Here is a 13,102-nt window from a genome sequence, read left to right as displayed (position 1 = left end):
GTGGATCAGTGAAGGGAGAGGAGAGCCAAATGTGGTGGTGAACATTGAAATCTCCTAGAATGGAGATTTCGGAGAAGGGAGAAACGGATAGAATGTGTTCCATCGTAGAAGTAAGATAGTCAAAGTATTATAGATAGTCAGTAGAATTAGGGGATAAATAAACAGCACTGATATATTTAGTCAGAGAATGACAGGAAAGCCGAAGCCAGAGAGTAGAGAATTCAGAAGAACTGAGTTCAGTAACACGAGAGCAAGATAAGTCGTTGCGTATAAATGCACAACAGCCACCTTTTGCTTTGAAATGAGTATAGAGAAAGTAGGAGGATACAGAAAAGGGTTTGCTGTCAGTTGCTTTAGACAGCTGAGTCTCTGTTAGGAAAAGAAGGTGAGGTTTAGAGGAGGAGAGGTGGTGCTCAACAGAACAAAAGTTGGAGGAAAGGCCACGAATGTTGCAGAAATGAAGAAGAAGTGAGTCAGATAGCGGTTCCAGGCAGCTCGAGTCGTCACCGGGAGAGGGGTGGAAGGTGGGGGCATTTATGGTCCTCCCCCCGGGGACTCCGAGGCTGTGTTAACTGAATCCATGATTTTTTTTTAAATTTTGGAAAAGAAGTGTAGTGTGTACAGTGCATGTAGTTTGGTGCTGACAGTTAGAGAAACTTGTATTGGAATGCATGCTGACCTACTCTCTGTGTTACTGAGACACTGAAAAAGTTCAGCAAAGGGGGTTGGTCAGGAACTAGTCCTGAGGGCTGATGAAACGGGAGCTCCAACTCTCTCTGTCATCAGCTTTCTATCCAGCTTTGGGAGTACTGCCCTGCTCGACTGGTGCTACAGTCTACTCTGACCGTAGGCTCTAAAAAAAGAAATAGCTATCCTGTTGAGCTAGGACACTAATCCCCCTCAAAGTAGGCTACTTCTGGCTTGACACACATAGCCCAGCACTCTTTCCACTGCAAGAAACATTTTTAAAAGTCGGTTTTCGGTATCTGTTGGAGGTGCTTCGTCGCATTCATCATATCACTTCTCTCAGATGAACATTGCTCAGGACATGCTGGAGTGTGCAAATTGTGATCCAGACCTTTTGAAGACTGTTATTACTTGAGATGAGTCTTGGGTGTACAGGTACAACCCAGAAACCAAAGGCCAGCCATACCAGTAGAAGCATACAGGGTTGCCTCAGTAAAAAAAAAAAAAAAAAGCACATCAGGTCTGTAGCACTTTGAAATGCACTTTTATGTTGATGGTTTTCTTCGACTACCATGGTGTTGTGCATCACTAATACGCACCATTAGCAGCCGTGGCTCAGTGGGTTAGAGCGCTCCGCTCTGACCGAAGGGTCGGAGGATCGAATCCACCCAAGGGTCATTGGTAGACATCAGGAAGGGCATCCGGTCATAAAATGCTACAAGCTCCAAACCAAAGTCTTCTACCCAGGGGCAACGCCTTAGCCCTTATTCAAAAAAGGGGTACCTGGCGTAAAACTAACTTTATTAGGTCAAACTATCACCCAACATTACTACCTTGATGTTATCCATCGTCTTCTTGACGCAGTTCAGCGGAAGAGACCAGACCTTTGGAAAGCGCCAAGTTGGAAGCTGTGCCATGACGATGTCCTTGCCCATTCTTCTCAACTGATTCAGGAATTTTTGGCCAAGCACAACATCCCACAGGTCTGGCAGGCTTCCTACTCACCAGATGTGGCCCCGTGCAACTTTTGGTTATTCCCCAAGCTGATGGGAAACCCTCATCTCTGATTGGGAACCCTCTGCTGAATGGTTCCCAATGAGAGATGAGAGAAGAGATAATGATGAATGCAAAGAAGCACCTGCAGGACATACCGGAAACCGACTTTGAAAAATGTTTCAGGCATTGGAAAGAATGCAGGGCTATGTGTGTCGAGTCAGAATGGGCCTACTTTGAGGGGGATTAGTGTCGTAGCTCAACAGATTAGCTATTTATTTTTTTAGAGCTTATGGTCAGATACTTTCTGTCAGATATGACTGTGTTGAGACAAATCCCTCACTTTCACTATATCAGTGCAAAATGAAAGTGTGAAGGGAAAGCCCCTTTTTCTAAGATACCACAATATCCCTCAAGCTGTAGTACCTGATTGTGCATTATATTAATTTGTGAGTGAGTTTGAACGTGGGAGGAGATGTAAGCCAAGAAGAAGGTGGATAGACATGGTAAATGAGTGCTTAAGAAAGTGACGTATGGAAACATCGAGGGTAGGAGACTGGCAGAGCATTAAGCAAATTACCTGTTTGGAGGAATAAATGGTAGACGTTCAATACTCCATTTTAGCTGAATATTATTAGATTAGATGATGAATGAATGTTATTAGATTTATTTTGTGTGGTAGGTAATATAAATGTGTGTTTGTGTGGATGGTTTAATATGAAATGTGCATGTGTGGATGTTTTAATATGAAGTGTGTATATATGAATTGTTTAATATGAAGTGTGCATGTGTGGATGGTTTAATATGAAGTGTGGATGGGTTCATGTAAAGTGTGTATATGTGGATGGTTTAATATGAAGTGTGTATGTGTGGATGATTATTCCTGTAAGGTGGAGTCAGGACTCTGGGAACCTGGAAGGTGAGTGAATGACTGAAACCCATCTTATTTGGCATGCATTTAATTAGTTCCTCCTCTGTCATGTTTCTCCCTTTCTTTCTGAACCCTACGTCATATTAACTTGGGATGGAAAAAAGAAATTAGGATTATGATGATATGTGACTGCAGTTTATCTCCCAACCAGTAACCCAGTATTGAACCGATGCGTACCTCTGAAGGGGGAGGGGACTCAGGGCCTGCTCTACAACCTATATGGCTACCTCAACACCATGGACACCTTAGAGCAAGTGTTGGCTGACCTCTACGCTTCATGGCATTACATTCTCATCTTCATCTTCATTACCTTAGGTATGAAAGACTGATTTTATTTTTTCTTGAACTGTTTCATATAACAGTTCTATCACACTTTTGCCAGTCACATAATTATAGAGATGTTCGAGGGCAGCTGCGACAGTTGTGCCTGTAAAAAAAATTGGGAACCCTTCTAGCAAGTACAGTACTGTAGGTGTGGCAACAAGATTGAGTTTTGATAGATGTGGCAGTCACTTATTTACGTACAGTTGGGCAAGTAGAAAGTGCGAAAAAAATATTGGAGTATATGGTGACATCTGGCAGTTCACTGTAGCAAGCCAACGTATCTTTTTGAATGAAACACTCGACCTAGAGCCTGTGTCAGGTGGAACGTGATTGGCTGAACTTTTGAGCGGTGGTGAAGCAAATATTCTCGTCACATTCATTTTTTTTTGGTGGTAGGTGGTGGTGACCATCATCCACTCACTTGATGTAGTGCTGCCTACTTCTTCCTTAGCCTTTATCATTCTTTTTCTGTGCCTGTCCTCCTCTCTTCCTATTTCTCCCATCTTTCCTGTCACTTCTTATTGCTTTTCTTTCCTTTACAGGTGGCGTTACATTGAGTGACAAGCCAAATGGTTTCCTGTAAGCCAAGAAACCACATACAGTACAGTGCTGGGTGGTAACCATATAACCAAACCATACGTGCTCCCCACGTGTCAACAAGTGGGTTGGTGGAGGGTTAGTGCCCCTTCCTGTAAAACAAATAACTCAGAGTCAAATGGCCACCCCTTGCAGGATTGTGGCGTCTGGCAATAGATAGATAGATAGACATTATACGTAAATGCAGGTTAATAAATAATTACTGGTAGGATACAATTTATAGAGAATGCTATAGTATTTAATGATTGGACGTGGAATATCAGTAGAGTAATGGGCATTAGCAGTCTGTAAAACGTAACTGGCAACATAGTACAGAAGAGTGGCATGTCGGCTGCTAGTTTCGTTTCTTCATGATCATTGAAGCTGCTGAAATGAAGCCTAGTGAATCAGACTAATAAATGTTGACCTCTAAAGAAAACAGGCAATGCTTTCTTTAATGAATCTAATATTGATATCATATTCCATCATTTTCTAGGGTTAATATGCTCTGTGACACATGATGTCTTTTAAAATGCATTGGCAGTAAATTTATTGTTTCCTCATTACCTTTTATATATCTGCTCAATATAATATCTTGACATAGGAAAAAGATGACTGCGCTGGGGCAGAAAGACCTTGTAGCGCAAGGGAGAAGGAGATAGAGAGGGGGGGACAGCAAGCACGAGGGGAAAAAGAAGGAAAGGAGGGACAGCTGAAGAGGTAAAATGGATTGACTTTGAACCAAAGGGGTGCCAAAACTCTTTAACTATAGCCTATGTTTCTGAAGGCAATGCCCCCCTACGGTGTTCATCCTAGTATAAATGCACTGCATTGGAAATGCAAAAATATAGTCAGATAGTCAGAAACATTCATATATTATGAGGTGGTTACCGTAAAATTCTTCCCAGCAGCTTCTCTTAATTACTTTAACATCATTGAGGTGCATGGAACATCATTTTGTAACATCAAACAGGGACTAGGTAACCAAATATCCAGTTTTAATTTGCATCACCTAACCAACACCCATCCCTCCTCCACAGTGTTTGGAGGAGAGATTGCGAAAGAGACAGTGATGAAGACAGTGGAATGAAGAGGTTACCAAATGGGTAACTACACTATAGTCACGGCGCACAACTCTGAGGTTGTCATTATTGTACCCTGGCAACCTACCATTCAAAAGTGTGTCCGATTTCTTATCATATTATACATGAATCATATTATTGTGCACGAATATATTATACACAAATATTATTATACACGAACATATTATACACGAATCACATGCGTTTCATATTATACACGAAATCAGACGCACTCTTGAATGGTAGGTTGCCAGGGCGCGATAAAAACAACCTCAGAGTCGCGCGCCGCAACTATAGTGTCAATCAATAATGGCAGCTGTGGGGGTTGTTCCCTCATTTAAATTTGTAATTATATTGCTTGACGTTAGTCAGTCCCCAGATTGAAGTCGTTAAGTCCTGTCCACACTATTTGGCTGTGACTGGAGGACTGGGCCCTCATTGGGCACAGTCTGTCGGGCATGACTGTGATGTCCACACTGCTGAGTAGGTGGTCAGGCAGTATAGTCAGTCAGTAATCAGTTGGTGGTCGGCAGTGTTTGATTGTGTATCACCATGAGCAACACATTTGAAAAAAAAAAAAAAGGCTCATTATAACATACTAATTGTTGCAATTGTAAAAAAGAAAATAAATGAATGTGCAAGTAACAGTCTGGTTAAAGACCCCTATGTGTTGCTTTGAGGATGGCAGGGTTGTTGACTCAAGCCAGGTGCCAAACCACTGGGAAGAGTCTGGTGATTTCATTCAACTTCAGGCACTGGCTGTCCACTGGTTTGCCCGTCAAAGGTGCCACAAAGTGTTCGATGATGGGCTTAGCACTTGTGGCCGCTGGGCACTGCCCGATAGTGTGGACGGGCTTTAAGATCACATGCTTGCTTTGATATGTTGCATAGTTTATTTATGTATCACTTCCAGGCATTCACCATCGAATGCCAGGATGTTTACCATGTGCAATAGAGCTGCGAGATGAGCACGGCAATGATTCCAACACATATCTCACAATGGTTTTATCTCCTTTTAGCTTGCCAAGAAAATTCATAGCAATCATTCTATATGGCATGTTTTCTGACATGGTGAAAATGAATACAGGGACATCATAGTAATCAGTTACAAGGGTTTGTTTTTGGCAAACATACATTTGTCCCCAATGTTGATGATGTTTCAGCTTTAATAATATCTCATCATCGGTAGGCATGGAACAAAATCAAAATAATTTACAGTAAGTTTATTTCCTCTGACAAAATAATCATTCCTCATAAGATTATAAAGTAATGTTCTCATCAAAATAACACAGATCTATATACGACAAATAAATAATATTGCTGTTTTATTCAGATAACTGTATAATCGAATATGTTATTGCATGAAAACAATACATCATTGGATGAAATTATTAAATCAAAATAAGTCTGCCAGTTTAATTCAACCCAATATCTTGTCCAGAGACCAATACTGGCAATCACATCTTGAAGGTGGTCAGGTAGTGACACCACGTGCTTCTGAATGATGAGAGGCTTCCTCCTGAGGACCTCCCACTCCCTCATCGTTGGACGCAACAGTTGCTGTGGTGAATTTTCCTTGTAGGGCTAAAAAACATTATCAATATTTGCCTAAATGTTTTAAAGAGAGAGAGAGAGATGGATAGATAGACAGATAGATATATACTGTAGATAGATTAATAAATTGATAGAAAGATATAGATAGATAATGTGGACGGGGATTAACAACTTCAATCCAGAGACTGACTAGTGTCAAGCAATATATATATATATATATTTTTTTATGCGAGAAAGAAGGAACCAAAGGCCATGAGCCCGCAGTAACAGTTCCCTCCAAGAGAAAAACAAAATACAATAGAGAGCCAAATTCAAGATCTGATCATTTTGAGATGCCTGGACACACTGCGTTGGAAAGACTGGAGATCATAGGCAGCAGGAAATACAGACAGAGGGAGACAGTCCCAGAGCTGACCTGTTGCATAAATGAAAGACTGGGAGTAACGGTTAACTCTTGCATTAGAGAATTGGACAGAAAAGGGATGAGAGTTTGCTGCCAGACGGGTGCTACGCGCCCGTCTTAGAGGTGGAGGAATGCAAGCAGACAGTTCAGAGGAGCAGTGACCATTAAAGTAGCGATAGAAAAGAGATAAAGATGCAACAGTACGGCGAAGAGACAGAGGTTGAAGGGAGGCAGTAAGAGGAGGAGAGTTAATGAGACGAAAAGCCTTTGACTCCACCCTATTGAGAAGAGCTGTATGTGGGGAGCCTCCCCACACATGAGAGTTGTACTTCACACAGGGGCGGATAAAACCCCTGTATAGAGTCAACAATTGTGCAGGGGTAAAGAAAGAGCGGAGTCGGCTTAGCACAGCCAATCTCTTGGAAGCAGATTTTACAAGAGATGTAATATGATCTTTCCAAGATAAGTCCCGAGTAAATGAAACCCCAAGCATGTTCAAGGATGATGCAGGATTAAGCTGAATATTATTAAACATTAGTGGGTATACCTGTGGAAGATTTTGTCGGGTTGATAGGTGTAAGAACTGAGTCTTTGATGCATTAAAAACAACCATATTATTTTTACCCCAGTCAGAGATACGAGCCAAGTCAGACATTAGGTGTGCCATAGCCTCATCCCTTGTTTGTTGAAGTAACTGTTGAGATGAGCGTTGCGGGAACCGAATGGAAAGGTGAAGGGTGGAGTCATCAGCGTATGAGTGGATAGGGTTAGATGTACAGCTTAGAAGATCATTGATGAATAAAAGGAAGAGAGTTGGTGATAGGACAGATCCCTGAGGAACACCACTGTTGATAGATCTAGGAGAAGAACGATGGCCGTCTACAACAGCGGCTATAGAATGACCAGAAAGGAAGCTAGCGATGAAGGCACAGATAGAAGGATAGAAACCGTAGGAGGGCAGTTTGGAAATTAAAGATTTATGCCAGACTTGATCGAAAGCCTTTGAGATGTCAAGTGCAATGGCAAAGCTTTCGCCAAAGTCCCGAAAGGAGGATGACCAGGAGTCTGAAAGGTAGGTGAGAAGATCGCCAGTGGAGCGTCCCCAACGGAACCTGTACTGACGAAAGGAAAGAAGGTTGTGATAGGAAAGATGCCTTAAAATTTTTCTATTAAGAATTGACTCGAAAACTTTTGAAATACAGGACGTTAAAGCAGTTGGACGATAGTTGGAGGGTTGGGAGTGGTCACCCTTCTTTGGGACTGGCTGAATGAGAGCAAACTTCCAGCAAGAAGGAAAGGTACAAGTTGACAGACAAAGGCGAAAGAGTTTGCCTAGGCAGGGTGTAAGCACAGAAGCACAGTTCTTGAGAACAACAGGAGGGACCCCATCAGGCCCATATGCCTTGTTAGTACTGAGGCCAGTGATGGCAGAAAATACATCAGCTGAAGAAATTTTAATGTCAGCCATGAGGAAGTCAGAGGGGGGAAGTGGTGGAGGAACAGCATCGGAATCGTCTAAGGTGGAATTGGAGGAGAAAGTCTGTGCGAAGTGATCTGCTTTATCAGTAGAAGAAATAGCTACAGAATCATCAGAGTAGAAAAGAGGAGGGAAGGATGATGAGGTAAAGTTGTTAGAAAGATTTTTGGCAAGGTGCCAGAAGGAGCAGGAAGAATTCAAGTTGGAGAGTTGAGAGCATTTAGTATGGATGAAATTATTTTTAGCAGAGCGAAGAACAGACTTAGCACGATTCCGGGCAGAAACGTAAAGATGATGTGATTCAGGGGTGGGTTGGCTCCGGTACCTTTTATAGGCCCTCTCCTTGTTGCGGACAGCATTAGAACAAGTGTGATTAAACCAAGGCTTTCTTGCGTTAGTCAAAGGATATGAGAAAGGAATGTATGCTTCCATGCCCGAGAGAATAACCTCCGTAATGCGCAAGGCACACTCAGATGGCTCCCGGCCATGGAAGCAATAATCGTTCCAGGGAAAATCAAAGAAGTACTGCCTGAGGGCCTCCCAATCCGCGTCTCCAAAATGCCACAGACGACGTTTCCCTGGAGGGTCCAAAGGCCGTACCGGAGTGATAGGACAGGTTAAGGTAATAAGGTTGTGATCGGAGGAGCCCAACGGAGAGAAAAGATTAACAGAGTAAGCAGAAGGATTAGTTGTGAGGAAGAGGTCAAGTATGTTGGAGCTCTCTCCAAGGCGGTCAGGGATACGGGTAGGGTGCTGTACAAGCTGCTCTAGGTCATTAAGGATCGAAAAGATGTAGGCTTGTTCACCAGGTGGATCCGTGAAAGGAGAGGAGAGCCAAAGGTGGTGGTGAACATTGAAATCTCCTAGAATGGAGATTTCAGAGAAAGGAGAAATGGATAGAATGTGTTCCATCGTAGAAGTAAGTTAGTCGAAGAATTTTTGATAGTCAGTAGAATTAGGGGATAAGTAAACAGCACAGATATATTTAGTCAGAGAATGACAGGAAAGCCGAAGCCAGAGTGTAGAGAATTCAGAAGAATCGAGTTCAGGAACACGAGAGCAAGATAAGTCGTTGTGTATATATACACAACAGTCACCTTTGGCTTTGAAATGAGTATAGAGAAAGTAGGAGGATACAGAAAAGGGTTTGCTGTCAGTTACATACTTACATGAGGGAACAACCCCCACAGCTACCATTGTTGATTGACACTCAGTTTCACGGAGTCTGACGCACTGATTTTGGCAGCTGAGGACAGGTGGATTTGGTAACACGACACGAAAGTTTCGGGCGGTGATTGGTCAGTTTCCGTTGTGTTTGAACGTGCTCCAAATTGACCTTGTATTCCTACCAAGGCACCTCATGTATTTGGAAGATACCGGATTATAGAGATACAACTTAAAGCAATAATATCTTTAATGATAAATATGTGCCTTTTATATTACTGAAGATAAACCTAAGCGACACTGATAACAAAACTAAGTAAAGTCGAGACTGGACGCATACGGACACAGCGACTGTGACAGGAATGTAGATGTTCATAGCAAGGTGGTCCCGAGGTCCTGTGAAGCCTCGAATGTTTTTCCCACCACTACTACACAGTGTCTCAGTCTACAGTCTACACCATGCCCCTCATTACCTCATCTACTAATATACAACCTTACCCTTGATATGCTTAGCTTGACCTCTGATAATTAAGATTTGTGTAAGCACACACACACACACACACACACACACACACACACACACACACACACACACACACACACACACACACACACACACACACACGAGATGAGCTTTATAGGCAGGGAACATACAACTTTGGGAAAGCAGACTTTACAGGTTTGAGAAAATTTTTCGAAAATGCAGATTGGAGAAAATTCAAAGACTCAAGAGAGATACAAAAGAAGTTCGATGTTTTTCTAGACGTCTATAATTCAGGAGTGGACAAATATGTGCCAAGAGTAAGGGGGAAAGAAAACAGGAAGAAGGAGTGGTTTAATAGAAGGTGTATGATAACAAAGAAAGAGAGAGACACAGCATGGAACAATTGGAGAAAGAGAGATAACAACAGAACAAAGGAGGAATATAAAAGAACTAGAAATGAATACAAAAGAATACATAGAGAGGAAGAAAGGAATTTAGAAAAAGGTATAATAGAAAATGTAAGGATGAAGCCAAACTGTTTTATAGATTTCTCAATGGCAAATTGAAACAAAAGGAAGGAATCACCAAACTGAAAGAAGAAGGAGAGGTCTATAAAGATGCAGCAATGCAAGCAGAAATAATGAACAAATATTTCCAGTCAGTTTTCACAAATGAAAAGGAGTTTGTGGAAGGGGCGGGAGTGACTAGAAATATAGTGATAAAAGGTATAAAAGTAGAAATACAGGATGTGGATGGTGAGCTGAGTGAGTTCCTTGATCTCAATGTGGGACTGAAACAGGGGTGTGTGATGTCTCCATGGCTGTTTAATATATATATGGATGGGGTTGCAAAGGAGGTGCAAGGTAGGGCAGTGGATGTGGGGGTGGCCCTAATGAATGAGGGTGAGATTTGGAAGCTTCCGGTGTTGCTTTTTGCTGATGATACAGTATTACTGAGTGAAGATGAATGGGAGTTGCAAGGTTTGGTGAATGAATTTGGGACAGTGTGTAGGAGGAGGAAGCTGAAAGTTAATGTAAACAAAAGTAAAGTTATGGTGTGTGAGAGGAATGAAGTCACAGAGTGTGCAGTGAGATTGGATGGTGAGGATATGGAGAATGTGAGTGCATTCAAGTACTTGGGTAGTGTGATGAGTAAGGATGGAACTGTGGGGGATGAAGTACGTGAAAGGGTACAGCAGGGAAGAAAGGTTGTTCGTACACTGAAAGCAGTGATGAGAAATAGGGAGGTGAGTATGGAAGTTAAGAAGTCACTGCATGATGGTATTGTGATCCCTACCCTGACGTATGGAAGCGAGGCGTGGACCTTGCAAGAGGGGAACAAGTCAAGAGTGAGAGCAGTGGAAATGAGTTACTTGAGAGGGGCATGTGGAGTGACGTGGAGGGACAGGTTGACGAATGAAGAAGTGAAGGAACGTTGTGGGGTAGATGTGGATGTGGTTGAAAAGATTAGGAGAAGTACACTGAGGTGGTTTGGACATGTGGAGAGAACGGAGAATGAAAGACTGACTAAGATGGTGTATGTAGGTGAAGTGGAGGGAGGGAGAGGGAGAGGTAGACCGAGGATGAGGTGGAGGGATGGAGTTGAGAGGTATATGAGGGAGGGAGGGATGAGTTGGGGGGAGGGGAGTCAAATGGTGGGTGACAGAGTGACTTGGAGGCGATTTGTCTGCGGCCACCCTTTGCGGGACTAGGGTGTCGGGCTATAGATAGATAGATAGTATAAATTACTGGAAACTCAGTATGTAAGGAAAGCCCCAGGACCAGATGGAATCTCTGATTGGGTACTGAAGAAACGCAGAAAACAACTGGCGGATAAGATTCACAGTTTAAATGTTTGTTCTCTGGAAGAGGGGAAAGTGCCTCAAGAATGGAAGACGGCAAATTTGGTACCAATTTATAATGGAGGAAACAGGGAAGAACCCCTGAATTATAGACTAGTGTCCCTAACCAGCATGGTCGCAAAATTGTGCGAAAGAATTCTGAATGATTGATGGATAAAATATCTGGAAGAGATGAATATCTTGGCTGATAATCAGTTTGGATTTAGAAGTGGAAGGTCATGTGTTTCCAACTTGTTGAGTTTTTGCTCTAAAGCGATTGACGTGCTACAGGAGAGAGATGGTTGGGTGGATTGAGTGTATTTAGATTTGGAGAAGGCTTTCGACAAGGTACCTCATAGGAGACTAATGTGGAAATTAGAGCATTAGGAGGACTGAGGGGGAACCTCATGGAATGGATGAGAAACTTTTTGAAAGAAAGACCAATGAGGACAGTAATAAAGGATAGGATGTCTGGATGGAGGAAAGTAACAAGTTGAGTCCCACGGGGCTTGGTGTTGGCACCAGTAATGTTCCTGATTTATGTAAATGATATGGTAGCTGGAGTGAACAGTTATGCAAGTCTGTTTGCTGATGATGCAAAGATCTTGAGGAAGGTAGAGGTTGAGGAGGATTGTAAAATGCTGCAGGAGGATCTGGATAGGATACATGATTGGAGCCGGATGTGGGAAATGAAATTTAATGCAAAGAAATGTAAAATATTGAAAATGGGTAAAAGTACCAAGAGGCCATCATTGAATTATTTGATGGGTAATGAACCAATCACAAAAGCGAGAGAAGAGAAAGATTTGGGAGTGCTGGTCCAGGACAGTTTGTCACCTGAAAAACACATTAACAAGGGAGTTAGAGAGACGTATAAACTCTTGACTAATGTTAAGAGTAGCCTTTCATTATATGGATGAGGAGATGATGAAAAAATTGATAGTGGTCATGATTCACCCCAGGTTAGAATATGCAGCAGTAATGTGGTCCCCACACAAAATGAAAGATATAAACAAGATTGAGAGAATACAAAGAACAGCAACCAAGATGGTCCCCAGTCCGTCAGATCTGTCATACAGAGAGAGGCTGGAAAAGCTGGCTTTGCCTTCCTTACAAGAAAGGAGAAAGAGAGGCAACGTGATTGCAGTGTTGAGGACCATGGTGGGAGTAGATAAAATTGACAAAGAAGATCTATTTTTATGGGATAAAAGAGTAACAAGAGGACATGGAATGAAACTGAAGAAACCAAGCTGCTTGAAGGATATCAAGAAATATAGTTTTCCTTATAGATGTACAGACCTGTGGAATAGCCTGGACAAAGAGATCGTCCAGTCTAAAAACTTAAATGAGTTTAAAGCTAAATTTGACCTATTGAGAAACAGAGATGGGACGCCACGAGCGTATCTCATGTCCTGTATATCACAATTATGTAAATACAATTAGGTAAATACACAGACACACACACACACAAACAGGGAGTCATCAGAGGCAGACGTCCGACATCGGCGCTCCGTACCGAACCAACACGGCCAGTGGCATTATCTAAATTAGTATCTTTGTATGAGTCAAGCTCTGTACCAGGTTAGA

The 13,102-nt window shown here is 42.3% G+C and overlaps 1 protein-coding gene across 1 annotated transcript in view; it reads left to right on the top strand.

Annotated features, from left to right (window-relative positions):
• Positions 1–13,102, top strand: part of Ctl1 (choline transporter-like protein 1) — a 764,015-nt gene that overhangs the window by 267,047 nt on the left and 483,866 nt on the right. Inside the window, exon 5 of the mRNA XM_080276719.1 lies at positions 2,763–2,926. Coding sequence (XP_080132845.1) covers positions 2,763–2,926 — 164 coding nt within the window. The remainder of the gene's footprint in view (positions 1–2,762; positions 2,927–13,102) is intronic.

The sequence above is a fragment of the Coenobita brevimanus genome, chromosome 66 (genome assembly GCF_032717465.1).
Source record: "Coenobita brevimanus isolate Jiangsu-jjx chromosome 66, ASM3271746v2, whole genome shotgun sequence".
In the NCBI taxonomy this organism is placed as follows: Eukaryota; Metazoa; Arthropoda; class Malacostraca; order Decapoda; family Coenobitidae; genus Coenobita; species Coenobita brevimanus.
Note: the sequence above shows the minus strand (reverse complement) of the source record. Positions and strands in the feature narration are given on the sequence as shown.